General features: G+C 44.1%; 1 protein-coding gene across 6 annotated transcripts in view; it reads right to left on the minus strand.

The window, feature by feature from the left end:
- Positions 1 to 14,704, minus strand: part of setdb1b (SET domain bifurcated histone lysine methyltransferase 1b) — a 42,962-nt gene that overhangs the window by 14,043 nt on the left and 14,215 nt on the right. For 5 of the 6 annotated variants that reach the window (XM_084053698.1, XM_084053697.1, XM_084053694.1 and 2 more), the window contains exons 10-16: positions 12,742 to 12,874; positions 10,252 to 10,462; positions 8,731 to 8,850; positions 5,883 to 6,219; positions 1,318 to 1,579; positions 378 to 468; positions 141 to 257 (exon numbers count right to left, since the gene is read on the minus strand). In XM_084053698.1, coding sequence (XP_083909824.1) covers positions 141 to 257; positions 378 to 468; positions 1,318 to 1,579; positions 5,883 to 6,219; positions 8,731 to 8,850; positions 10,252 to 10,462; positions 12,742 to 12,874 — 1,271 coding nt within the window. The remainder of the gene's footprint in view (positions 1 to 140; positions 258 to 377; positions 469 to 1,317; positions 1,580 to 5,882; positions 6,220 to 8,730; positions 8,851 to 10,251; positions 10,463 to 12,741; positions 12,875 to 14,704) is intronic. The other variant, XM_084053696.1, reaches the window with a different exon arrangement.

The following is a 14,704-nucleotide window of genomic DNA, read 5'->3' on the forward strand; positions in this document are numbered from 1 at the left end:
CATTTATGCCAAATGTTCGCCCCCAGAATAGGGGCGAGGTTAAAGCAGCTAAATCATCCCCCGTATTGTTTAAACTTGACTGTATGTAGTGGTTCATCTCTAGTAACCTGACTATGAGGAACTGTGAGTGTGTGTCTCACCCAGTAGGAAGACACTCGTCCAGCCGTTTTTGTGAGAAACCTGCATTGTGGTTGGTCTGAGCCCCTGGGGTACATGCCGTCGCCTGCAGCGTCAACTGGTGACATGAACACTTGGACCTACACACACACACACACACACACACACACACACACACACACACACACACACGTTATACATGAGTATAACTAAATGACGTCACATATTAATTAAGTGTTAGTGAACTGAAACACACTAACTTGTCTATGCAGCCGTCAGTACAGTCACATCCAACCAGGAAATCTGCACTGGTGTTTATGTACACTCCTTCCTCTGGAATACGCTCTTTACCTAGTGGAGGAGGAGGAAGATGAGGAGGAGGAGGAGGTGGAGGTGGAGGAGGAGAAGAAGAGAAGAGATTTTATATTTAACCTTAGAGGTTTCATGACGTTCAGTTTTACCACACATTAAAAGTCTTTGTCATGGTCCTTCAAACGTGTATAAAAGGTTTTAACAAAAAGATCCACTCCATTGATCCATGGCAGGTGTTTTTCTCTCACATTTCTAAAGCCTTTTCAACTGCAATGAAAAAAAAAAAATCTTTGCCTGCAGAAAACCCCAGACCACAGAAAATCCACTGAATGTTCAAAGTTCAGATTTTTTGGGTGTAATTGAGGTCATAAAACCTCCCAAAAAAACATAAAAAATAAAAAAAAGTGAAAATGAGTGTCATAGAACCTTTAATTCATTATGATAAAAATCCCATTAAAACCGGGAAAGCATCTGTCATTAAATTTTTTTGGAAAAAAAAAAAATTTGCACATATACAAGCTCACTGCGAGCTTGTTACGAACGTAAATCGTTCGCGTTCACGGCAAAGAACTAGTTCTTATGAACGAATCGATCATGAGCGACCCCATCCAGTGTTGCCAGATTCTGTGAGAGAAACAAGCAACCGCGTCTAGGAAAACCAGCCCAAAAGAAGGACTATGGGCCACATGAGTACTTTAACATGTACATCAGCTATTTGAAAATAGCAGATCCACAAGCTCACACGTTGTGAGCTTGTAGATCGGCTATTTTTCAAATACAATCTTGCAGGGAAATTATAATAAGCAGATCTGGCAACCCTGGACCCATCACTAGTGTGTGTGTGTGTGTGTGTGTGTGTGTGTGTGTGTGTGTGTGTGTGTGCCTTACTGTAGAACACGGTGGGTGGAGGCGTCTGGTCGATCTCGTTGACACAGGACAGAGGGATGTCCTCGTTCCCGGCGGAGATGTCTTTGATGTAGTAGTGGACCTTGGGCGGGTTGAAGGGCCGGTCCACCAGGACGTACGGGTCCAGGCAGAACATCTCCAGGAAGATGAAGTCACAGCGGGTCTGGAACAGGTACCTCTGGATCTCCGACATGTTCCTCAGACACAGGCCACAGGGGGCCTTGTAGATGACATGGAACGACATCTAGAGGAGAAGACAACATCAGAGTTATTAACACATTGACTGCCAGAGTTTATTCCAAATTTACCCCCTTGACTGCCAGCGATTTGCGTGTTTTTTTGTTTTCTCTGTTTTCTCATTTAAATGCATTTAAGTTTCTTTTTCCCATGATTTTGAACACATACGACGATCGACCAGCAGAGCGCAGCAAAATGACACCCTCGATGACTCGCTGACTCGCCCCCCCCCTCCCTCCAGGCTCAAACAGTGAAACAACATGAACCGGATGTGATTGTCTTCGACAATCTCTGATCGGCTTGTGATACGATGTGATACACGACGACGATGCCTGATCGTCACTCGGACCAAAGAAAATAAAAGGGGAGCTCTCCCTTTGTATTTTATAGCGTGTGAAAAAAAGTGTTTTTCTCTATTCTGGACGAAAATGACCGGAGAAAAACAATGTGACCCGGAAACGAATTTTTTTTTTTACATCCGGCTTCGGGTGAGTGTGACGTAGATGGAAAACGAAAGTGATGATTAAAAGTAAACAGACCCGCGCGATCACAGATGAAACCAATGAAAATACCTAATATCGAGTTAACTCGATCTAGGCAGTCGAGCGCTGGATTACTAATATCGAGTTAACTCGATCTAGGCAGTCGATGTGTTAAGCTAATCCCTAACCCAAATGTCAAAAGACATTTAAGACCAATTTCTGGACAAATCATGCAGGACCGTTTCAGACTCATTCTAGAGTTAAAAAAAAAAAATGGGGGGCCACAACAGACGTTGCACAATAATTCACTACACCAGGGGTCTTCAACGTTTTCAGCCCAAGGACCCCCTAGCTGAGAGAGAGATGAAGCAGGAACCCCCTCTATATATTGTATACAATTGTGTTTTAGATTAAACTTTTTTTTTTTTTACGTTTACTGTTTTTTCCCCCCTCTACACCTATACCTCTTTGCCAAAAATAGCCGATCTACAAGCTCACAAAGCCTCGCGCTGCGAGGCTTTGTGAGCTTGTAGATCGGCTATTTTTGGCTAAAGTTCTCCTCAGAAAAGGGATGCTAGGGTTCAAGTGGTTAAGTAAAATAAAAAAAATCATATCACACAAATATTTGGCGGACCCCCTATAGTAACTCTGAGGACCCCCTAGGGGTCCCGGACCCCCTGTTGAAGACCTCTGCACTACACCCTGAAGGCACAAGCCGACATGTCCATCTTAATGTCTCTAGCTCAAATATACTGTAATAAAAGGCCTTTAAATCCACCCTGAGTGCCTGGACCTGGATTTTCTTTGTCTTGTCCTCTCTTTTTTGTCTTTTGACCCCTCTCAGCGATCATTTGCTGGGAGGGGTCAACTTAACCATTTTCCACCTAGCGTACCTATTTTGGGCATGTCATTATAGGCATTTTTTTTTTAAAATCTGATATGACAACGTAAAAGAGAATGGGGCTTAAGTGGCTGATGTCTTAGATATATTAGTTCTAGTAGAGTCAGCGCCAAACAATCTGATAAAAGTTGAATTTACAGCCTAAACTTTGTAAAGTTGAAGGTAAGAATAATAATAATAATAAACTTTATTTGTATAGTGTGGTGGACACCAAAGAGTGATTATATGTGGACACTAGATGGAGGTATCTCACCTCAGAATGGATTGGTGGGGTGGGGTGGTAATGGGAGGAGATTAGGAGGTCATATAGGGAAGTGAATTACCTGTGTGTCATTATGCAAATGTTTGGAAGTAAAGATCAGAGACTCCATACTCCGTCTGTTCGTCTCATTCTCACTAACTTCCACAGTGGTGACCCTGACGTCTGAGTGAACATTATAATGGTCGATAATAACGTAGAGCCTGCTGCTGCGGCTCACGTTGGCCCAGCGGTGTTTGCGGCTACGGTAAAGTTACCAGAGTTTTGGCAACATGATCCGGCTCCGTGGTTCCAACATATTGAGGCGCAGTTTCACCTCCGCGGGATCACGGTGGATGCAACCAAATACTACCACGTAGTCGCAGCGTTGGATTCCTCCACCACGCGTCGTGTGATGGGATTCCTCAGAGACCCGCCAGCAGACGGAAAATACAACGCGCTCAAGGAGCAGCTGTTGCGGCTGTTCCAGCTGTCCGACGCGGAGCGCGCGGAGCGTCTATTGTCCCTTAATGGATTGGGGGACGGTAAAGCCACAGACCTGATGGAGAACATGCTGGCACTGCTCGGTGAAGGTGACGCTACGTTTATCTTTGTCCAACTTTTCCTGCGGCAACTCCCGACTCCAGTGCGCACGGCTCTGGTCAGCTCGCCTCTAGTGCGCACCAAGGACTACCGGGGGTTAGCAGAGGAGGCGGACAGAATACTACTGGCCTCCCGCCAATACGTGGTGGCTGCGGTGTCTGATCGAGTGTCTGATCGCAGGGATCAGACACAGAGGGATGATAGGGGACTATGTTATTATCATCGCCGTTTTGGCACCAAGGCAAAGCGCTGCACTCCACCATGCTGTTTTGGTAACCAGGAAAACGCAAGAGCCGGCGGCCGTTAGCGGCTATGAGTGCTGGCGTCATTAATGAGCTGCTGTTTATTGAGGACACGTCTTCAGGTAGGCGCCTGCTGGTGGATTCGGGCGCACAGAGGAGCATTCTTCCAGCATCTGCCGCGGACGCCTTGGGAAACGGACATGGACCACCGCTGGATGCGGCTAATGGTACTTCCATCCGTACATTTGGTACCAGGTTTGTGACCATATGTTTCCATGGACATCAGTTTGGCTGGGACTTTATTATTGCTTCTGTGTCGGTACCTATACTGGGTGCGGATTTCTTGTGTGCGCACAGACTGTTAGTGGAGGTTGCGAACCGTCGGCTGATTGACTCTGTGTCTTTCGACACATACCCGTGCACACTGGGGGGGGCGGGGCCGCCGGCCCTCGCCAATATGCTCGCCACGGGGGATGTGTACCAGCGCCTCCTCGCAAGGTTCCCTGCTCTCACGGTCCCCGCTTTCTCTGCCTCCGTTGCCAAGCACGGAGTGGAACATTACATCAAGACGGTGGGGCCGCCTGTTTACGCACGAGCGCGCCGCCTGGATGCTGCCAAGCTGACCATAGCCAGGGAGGAGTTCGCCAGGGAGGAGTTCGCCACGATGGAGCGGCTCGGCATTGTGCGCCGATCTGACAGTCCTTGGGCCTCTCCTCTGCACATGGTCCCCAAGGCGGATGGGAAGTGGCGTCCATGTGGTGATTTCCGTCGCCTCAATAACATTACCACACATGACCGGTACCCAGTTCCACATATCCAGGATTTTTCTGTCCACCTGGCGGGGGCCACCATCTTTTCTAAGATAGATTTGGTGCGTGGTTACCACCAGGTTCCGGTCCATCCATTGGACGCGCCCAAAACGGCTGTCATCACCCCGTTTGGACTGTTTGAATTCCTGAGGATGCCATTCGGTCTTAAAGGAGCAGCGCAAACATTCCAGCGGCTAATGGACTCTGTGCTGCGAGGTATGTCATTTTTGTTTGTCTACTTGGATGACATCCTAGTAGCCAGTGCGTCTGCCATTCGTGGCTGTGAAATACAGTCGCTATGGCCGCATGGTCAGACCTCCTAAAAAAGACTAAAGACACTGGGTGTACTGTTTTGGGGGGTTTATTGTTGCACTGAATGTCAATTCTGAGTGTTCGGGGGGGGGCCTGTGTGGTGGACACCAAAGAGTGATTATATGTGGACACTAGATGGAGGTATCTCACCTCAGAATGGATTGGTGGGGTGGTAATGGGAGGAGATTAGGAGGTCATATAGGGAAGTGAATTACCTGTGTGTCATTATGCAAATGTTTGGAAGTAAAGATCAGAGACTCCATACTCCGTCTGTTCGTCTCATTCTCACTAACTTCCACAATAGCACCTTTCATGACATGAAATGCAGCGCAAAGTGCTTTACAGAGCAAGAATACAATTACAGTTACAACCAATTTAACAATAAAGCAAACAAAAATAAAATAAAATAAAATAAAAGCAAAAGCATAAAACAACATTAAAATAGGCAATACAGTGAGGACTTTAAAATCAACCAAAGAATCAGCTAAAAGCAAGAGTGAAGAAATAGGTCTTGAGCTGTGCTTTAAAGCTATCGACAGAGGCTGCCTGTCTTAGGTGGAATGGGAGTTTATTCCACACTGTCGGTCCGTAAAAGCAGAATGCTTAAGTCCGTAAAAGCAGAGTCTTTCTTAATCCCTGTACACTTCGCTGACCAGGGTCTACCCTTCTTTTTTCTCTCTACACAAAAACTGAAAACAAAAACATTTCCCCGAAGTGTCCCACCTTGCGGTTGACTTTGCGTCGTCCGGTCATGCGTCTGAAGTCGTGCAGCAGGGGTTTCAACAGGGGGTTACGTCCACTGTGGAGGTCCGCCCTGGCCGGTCGGACCCGGTTCAGACAGCCCGGCTGGCAGACGTGGGCCATGTAGAAGATCCTGTCGGTGGGCGCGCGGTACGACGGCTGCTGGGGCATGGTGGTCATCGCCAGCGGGGGGAAGAGAGAGAGGGGGACGGGCAGGGGCAGCGGGAGAGGGGGAGGGGGAGGGACCACAATGTACTTGGTCATGGTCGAGGGAGAGGAAAGGGAGATGGAGGGTGATGAAATCAGAGAAGTCACAGGTCTACGGAGAGGATGAGAGAGAGAGAGAAAGTTTGTTTAATTTAGTTCTGTTGGTTCTGGCAGAGAGCAGGTTGACTGACATGATGTCTGAATCACATCCCAAGTTATGATAACAATGATAATAATAGCAACAACCAGTGGTGGAAAGTAACTAAGTACATTTACTTAAGTACTGTACTTAAGTACAATTTTGAGGTTTTTGTACTCTACTTGAGTATTTCCAATTTCCAATACTTTTACTTCTACTTCACTACATCTCAGAGGCAAATATTGTACTTTTACTCCACTACAATTATTTGAAAATGTTAGTTACTATTTACTTTGCAGATATACATTATTACATTATAAAACATACATTAACCACTTCAGTCGATTTTATACCTAGGCTATTTGAAAATAGCCGATCTACAAGCTCACAACGCATTGTGAGCTTGTAGATCTGCTATTTTCAAATATTTTAGTACTTTTACTTTTGGCAATTTAAGTACATTTTGATGCCAATACTTCTGTACTTTTACTCAAGTAAATTCTGAATTCTGGACTTTTACTTGTAACAGAGTATTTCTATATTGCAGTATTGGTACTTTTACTTAAGTTAAGATTTTGAGTACTTTTTACACGACTGGCAACAACAATACTAACAACAATAGCAACAATAGTATTAAAAGTAATAGTAATAACAAAAGTAATAGTACTGTTCACATAATAGTAATAACAACAACAGTAACAGTAAAACATAAGTAATAACAATACCAACAAGAACAACTAAAAGTAGAAAGTGGTGCTCTGCCAAGCGCATTATCTCGAGGAAGCGTTTCTAGTTATGGTTCAACGTTTCACGTTTGTGGCACACCCTATGGTCAGAACTCACTGTTGGAGGTGTGCTCTATAGAGGCCCCTTAGATTCCAATTAGGGGCTGATTGGACTGACTGGCCTGGTAAACCCTCCCTCCGGAAATCTCATTTCCATTTGATTTCAGAAGTGAGTCTGGCCTGATCCGCCTTTCTGCAATATTGGCTCTGTACGCCAAAGGGACGAGCCTATCAGCGTCGTCGCTCATCGTTCTGTGATTGACAGCGACAGTTGGCCAATCAGGTGGCGAGTTCGAGTGAGCCCGAATGAAGCCGAGTGCAGCCTGACTGCAGCGACAAAAGACGAACGGCAGCCATTGTTTTTTTGAGCGAGTGCCGTCACTTCTTATTTTCGGTTTTAAAACGGTCTCAAACTTCGTTTTTGAGGCACGGAATTTACTTTTAAGATATCGTTTGGATAGAATTTAGTTGTTTAACTTCATATATGTGGTCAATTAATCATGACAGAGCCTATTTAAAAATATAAATTCAGAGAACCGGGAGGGGCGGGCTGTGACACGCATGTATCCCAATAAGGCAACCTATTTTGGGCATGGCGATCTCAAAAGTCCCGTTGCGTCATATTAGTGACGGAGGTGGTAAAAATCCACTGCAATTGGCTGAAGGGGAAAAACTATCATTGGTTGAAGGGGTTGTCAGTCAACGGTATTACTCCCGCCCAACTCCAGCCCACAGCCAATATTGCAGAAAGGCGGATCAGGCCAGACTCACTTCTGAAATCAAATGGAAATGAGATTTCCGGAGGGAGGGTTTACCAGGCTAGATTGGACTTTGCATTCATGAAATATGTTGAAAAACGTGAGGACACTCGACACGGGCCCTGTTTGTGCTCCGCAAGGTCTGCTTGTAGTGTTCTTAGAACCCAAGTAAAGATGTCACCTGAGTTCCACGCTCGACCTGATCTCCTGAGCCTGGGTCTTATATTCTCTCCTCGAGAGAGATGCCACATCATACTGCTGACGTCACTCTGTCCTTGCTTGTGCTTATAAGGAGCTTACATATATCCTTATATGGTGTGTTCTGTTCATGACATCAGCATCAGGTGATGTCGAATGACATAGGTCGCATCAACCCTGCTCCTTATATCGGTATCTCGTATTTCAAACTGTTAAGGTCCTTACACACCGGGGCGATTTTTGTCATGTGAATAATATGTTTTTTTTAAAACCTTATAAAGTCAATGCAAGCTTACATGGAGCGAAAAAGCGAAGCGGAAAAGCATCTTTTAATTATTCGGAACAAGTCCAAATTTTGCGTATATTCGCATATTAGCCGGTGTGTAACCGCCTTTAGCGTGGAATCCTCTCCAACATGTTTCTCCAACAAACATTTGTCGCAGTTGTGGCAGCCCTAGAGTTGTGTCATGATCCAAGGAATCCAGGGAAGGCTACATTTTAGAGTATATAAACTATTATTTGTTATAGGCCAAGACATAAAGCAGGCTGTTATTGCACCACCACAAGGCCAATTTGAACATTTTGGAGTGACCTCCGTGGCCAGCTGGCCGAGTACACAAAAAATCTGGTGCTGATTGGTCCAGCGGACTGCGCGATACATTATCTCCGTCCCCGTCTTTCGGCATGGCAGAGATGAAAACAATACAAACAACAATAACAGTCAAATTAACAGTAATAATGACCTGATAATTCCCATTGTGGGACTAGTGCTCATCTGCAGCATTTTGGAGGCATGAGTTCCTCCGACCCCAGGAATGAACGGAGACGTGCTCTTCTTCGCCATCTGGTGTTTGTTACTGTAACTCAGACACACACAAACACACACACGGGTTATGGTTTTATTGTTTGTAAACGGTTCATCTTAAATGCTCCCCTGGTGTCCTTGAGCAAGACGACTGAACCAAACATACATTTTAGAAAACGAGAAACAAAAGCACCACCCCCTCTCCCTCTCTTTTTTCGGTGATAGAATGTACACGAAACCTATGCCTCTATGTCTATCTACTGACGGCTTATACATAGAGTACAGAAGTCCTGACGTCACTCGTTCATCCCCTGGTTCGTAAAGTAATTTCGCTATGGAGAATAACATTGGGTCATCATAGAATCGTCTCATATAAGAATTGTGGTCCAAAAATAAACAAACTATCTTGCCGATATTGTCAGTGAGGAGGTTCTGTATCGTTTATGATAGTCAGTCACTTATATTTGATTTTCACTTATATTTTCGCCATCTGTTTCTGGTGAAAACTCATTCGGCGGAAGTAACATTATCGTTTTCTCACCGTCAGTTGATGCTTCATATCCATAAGAGTAAAACCGCCGGGGGTCATTTGTTTATTTTTGGAACACAGTTCTTTTGACGCAATATTAACACATCGGGTGCCGAACACGGTCTGAACCGTGTGTTTACATAGTAGCGCTTCCGCTGCTTCGGTGCCGAACACGGTCTGAACCGTGAGTTTAGTCTTTTTGTTTTTTTCGTTTTTCTCCGCGCGGGCGGGGCTAGAGCAGCTCTGGGAGCACCCATTGTAATCCTGCGAAGGAAGTGCCAGATCCCCCCCTTCTATGACACAAACAGTCATTACGTCATCAACCGGATGTGACGTCTTCGACGATCCCTGATCGCCGTTAAAACGATGTCATACACTCATACGATGACTGATCGTCACCCGGACCAAAGAAAATAGAAGGGGGGTTTTTCCCTATTCTGGACGAAAATGACCGAGGGAAAGAAATTGACCCGGAAGTGAAATCTCCGTTCTGCATCCGGTTCAGGGTGAGTCTCAAGGAATCAGGAAGCCAAAATGATGTGGAAAAATAAACATTATAGCGCGATCAGAGATTAAACAATAAACGCGCGTCCAACGCGTCCAACGCGTCCAACGCGTCTAACGCGTCATCGGCCAACTGGACAAACTAGCAATTGACGCGTTATCGAGTCAACGGCATTCATAGAGTTAAATATGGGTCCGTAGCCCTAATGCATGTCAAAATGGGGTCCTTGAAATTAAAATGGTTGAAAATCACTGCTAGCCGTAAAGATCATCTCTTATGGGGGTCCTGGGCATACAATTTTAAATGGGGGTCTGCGGGCTAATAAGTGTCAATTTGGGGGTCCTTGACAAGAAAACACCAGTTATACAGCAGTTTAACTGCAAGAAGAGCTCTAGTGATATGTAAACACCAGGTGTAACACTCACTCAAAGCGTGGGGGTGCTGGCAGTGTGGGTGGCAGTGTGGGTGGCAGGGTGGGTGGCAGGGTGGGTGGCAGCGTGGGTGGCAGCGTGGGTGGGGTCGGGGTGGCACCGGTGGCACTGGCGGTCGGCGGTTGAGGAGCTTTGGTAGGCGATGCTCCTACGGGACCCTCACTGCCCGTATACTGGACCACAGGACCTTTACTCCTCAACGCTCCTACAGAGAGAGATGATGTGCTCATTATGAATTTAATCTATACATTAAACGTATTGTATGTAATAATTGTATATAAGAGAAGTATAGCCTTATTATTTACTTTCCTAAGGGTAAAAACGAAAAGAAAAAAAAACACGATGCCCATTTTCACATTGGGTTTTAAGAGTGTTTTCACACACTTTTTGGGGCGGTTCACGTTATCAGTTAATTTGAAAGAGAATTCAGTTCTCTTTCTGTTCTTGCACAGATCGGTCTATGTATGGCAAGCATAGAGGGCTAAAACATAATGGAAAGGGGTATCCGAGTTCTTTTGGAGTGTTCACACAATTATGCACAAAGCTGAGCCATGGTCTGAGTCCACTTCAGGGGCTGAAAGGGTCTAAGTGTGGAAACGCCCTGAAATCTGGTCTAAACTTGCATCAACGTTTTACTTTTAGGGTCTTTTCACCTGCTTTTGACAGCAAATTTGTATTCGTTTTAGTCATAGTCTTTTGAATAAAATTCCATTTAGTTTAAGTCATATTTTAGTCATCTGAAATGTTTTACTGTTAGTCTAGTTTTAATCGACTAAATATCATCAGATTTTAGTCGACTAAATCTACAGTTGATTTAGTCGACTAAAATGTATGTTGGCGGTGCCTCGATGGCGTCGTAACGGCTGATTTTACACTTGGTTGCGCGCTGAAAATAGCCGATCTACAAGCTCACAACGCGTCGCAGCGCGACGCGTTGTGAGCTTGTAGATCTGCTATTTTCAGAGCGCAACACCTGAGCGCATCCAAACATACTTGTCTTAGTTCTACTGGATCTCTTCTCCACTATAGTCCCTCCCTAACATTTTAGTTTAGTTTTTATTTGTTGACGAAATTGTCAATATATTTAGTCTTAGTTTCAGTCATCATAACTCAGCTTTGATTTATTTTTTATTTAGTTTTAGTGCAACATTGTTTGACAGGTGGAACATGACAAAGGCCTATTGCGGAACTGTGAATTATGCCACTGAAGCCGGAGGAATGCAACATGTGTACCTCTCCTGATTGAAGCGGAACAGTGGCGCATTTCCAGTATTACTGAAAAATTAGCTGAAGCCGATTCTACAAATGTCTTCTAAATCCCAACAGTTTTCTGAAAAAAGTATGTTTCTATATCAGTGGTGCTCAAACCTTTTCATGTCAAGGACCTCCAAAATGATATGTATTTGGCCGCGGACCCGAGTGCCGCGCTACGAGCTTGTAGATCTGCTATTTTTGAAAAATCGTAAAAATGTGTGAAAATCTTTGAATAAATATTATTTGAAAACGAACACTTTTAACTCAAATCTTTGCTTCTGGGGGTCCCTGGGGAAAGAAAATTGAGATGGGGGTCCGCGGACAAATACATATAATTTTGGGGGTCCTTGACATGAAAAGGTTTGAGCACCACTGATATAGAAACATAAGTTTTTCAGAAAACTGTACGGATTTAGATGACATTTGTAGAATCGGCTTCAGGTCTTAATGGGTTAAAGCTCTATATACTTTCTCACTTTGCTACAGTCTACCATTCATTTTCAATGGAAGCCAGCGACATGAAGATACAAAGCGACGCCCGACATTTGTAGCTGCTACACAATCTACAACGCTACAATCCAAGTTGAACTGAGGCTTCAGCTGCAGCTGCAAAGCTTCAACACGACAAAAGCGTTGTTTAACCATTTCCACTCACCTTCTCTCTTCACACAATTCCTGCATGTAATGGAGGGGAAACTAATTATTTCCGTCAGCCAGTTCCATGTTCATTTTAAACCCATGCTTTATATTTTTCTTGCTCGTCAGACGCCTGCTGACGTCAACGAGCATGTGATAGTGATAGTGATAGTATTGCGTGTCCGCTGAAAACACACTTTTTGGAACAAGAAATGCTCTATGTGTGTGTGTCAAGGTTGTTACAGTTTATTTGTTTTTATCTAGTTTTGTCTTTTTGTTTAGTTTAGATTCGTTTTTTTAAAGCGGGTTTGCTAGTTATGAGTTTTTGTGGAGCCTCGTTATTTTTTATCTCAGTTAAATTTCCTTTTTTTATAATATATATGTATACTTTTTTATACGTCAGATTTTTACAAAAGGGGGAAGTTCTCAATAAGCCTCTAGGCTTCTAAACTTCTCCTGCACAATGTGGTTGTATGTATGTTTTTCCTTCTGTCTTTAACTCTTACTGTATCTTCAACTCTAGTTTTAGTTATTGGTGCGCATGTGTGTGCGTGTGCGTGTGCGTGTGCGTGTGTGTGTGTGTGTGTGCATTACCCATGCTAGGTCTTGTTCTCATTTGTGCACCAGCCAGTTTCTTCTCCTGTGTGTTGGCTGAGGTCATCTTCAGGTTGAACATGGGCTCCAGTCTGGTGGAACCTCTGTAGATCCACTCGCTCCTCTTGTCATCCTACACAAACAGTGACTCCATTTAACATCAGAGCATCGTGACGCCTCTATGCCCAAAACGCGTCAGCCTGATGTAGCAAAATAAAAAATGTGATTCTGAGCTAAAGTTTTGCATTTTTATCTTTTGGAGTGCCAGTATTTCCACACTCATCTGGTAAGTAAGAAACCTTTGGAAGCAACGGTTCCTGAGCCCAGAGTTAAAGGGATTCTAACATAAGTATTTTCAAACATGAGTTTTTACATTTGTAGAATCAACGATTGTATGAAAATGTATGAAAATGCATGAAGATCTTTCAACATGGAAACGATTATGCAAAATAAATGCGATTATCTCAAATAACTGTGATTTGGTGATAATGTAATGACTAGAGGTTCGGGCCTATGCGGCCCTCACACTCACGTCGCACCGCCGATCTGACTGATAAGCCCATATATGGAGATCTCTATCTGTCAGTCCTTGTCCCTTTTATGCCCATATATGGAGATCCCTGGCTAGGGATGGAGCTCGAAAACCGGGTCCATTATATACCCGGGCATGAATTTATCGAGACCCGGTTTTCGATAAGCTTTAGGCTTGTCGAGCCTGTTATCGAGTGTAGCGGCCCATGACGTCATGTCTAAACTTTCAAAACAAGAGGCGATCAAGAAATAAATCTAATCACCCACGCTGGCACAAACATGTTGGTCTAAAAGTGTATTGATAGCTGCAAGTTGTGCCAAACAGCGCTGTCCGTCCCTCAGTCTATCGTTGCCGAAAATGGCAGATCTACAAGCTCACAACGTGGTGCGAACAGACGCAGTGTGAGCTTGGAGATCGGCCATGTTTGGTGCGTGACACCGTCGTACGATGAAGTATACGTTGCGCTTTTAAAGTGACAGTACACACATTAACCGTTTCTTCAATATTATTTTCCAAAAGTAAAAAGGTCACTTGCCTTCTGTCTGTTAGAAAAGTACTGTATTTGAATGCCCTAGTAAAATGTAGTGCACGTGATATATTTTGGTTAAAACAAAGAAAAAAGAATAGAAAAAATAACTATGCATTTTTTGTTTATAAAAAGTTGAAGAGACATGGAGATTTTATAGTAATTATTACAGTACTATTCATAATATAAAGCCATTTAACACTTATTGCACATTATATTAATGGTTGTTTTAATGATAGGCAAAAATATTTTTTACTTTTGTCATCTTCATTTAATTTTAGATAGTGGTCAGCCACAAACTCACTGTCACAACTGGCCAATAAAAAAAGATACCGGTTCTGTTCAGAATTTTTCGCCTCACGTCTTTTTTCTTAATAATAGAAAAAGATCGATAGTGGGCTCGATAAAAGCTCGGTTCGATAAGCAGGTTCGATAAGGTGCTCATTATCAATAAAAATTAACGAGCTCCATCCCTATCCCTGGCCTGGTGTCATCAGTATATGCCCACATATATGGGCATGCCCCCTTTTGTGCCCATATATGGAACGCACGCACGGCACGCATGCGCACGCACACACACACACACACACACACACACACACACACACACACACACACACACACACACACACACACACACACACACACACACACACACACACACACACACACACACACACACACACACACACACACACACACACACACACACACACACACACACACACACACTGTTATGAAAACAAAGACATGCTTTTGGATATATGGCTATGGCTGAGTCATGGTGACATGAGCCTCCCTTAAACACATTGAACGCCAGAGGTTAATCTCATAATGTACTCACCAGTGCCAAGCTCTTTTTGTTGTTTTTTTTTGTTTTTTTCATGTCGCCATAGCCCCCGCTA

Source organism: Gymnoscopelus microlampas (genome assembly GCF_963454915.1).
Source record: "Gymnoscopelus microlampas genome assembly, chromosome: 3".
In the NCBI taxonomy this organism is placed as follows: Eukaryota; Metazoa; Chordata; class Actinopteri; order Myctophiformes; family Myctophidae; genus Gymnoscopelus; species Gymnoscopelus microlampas.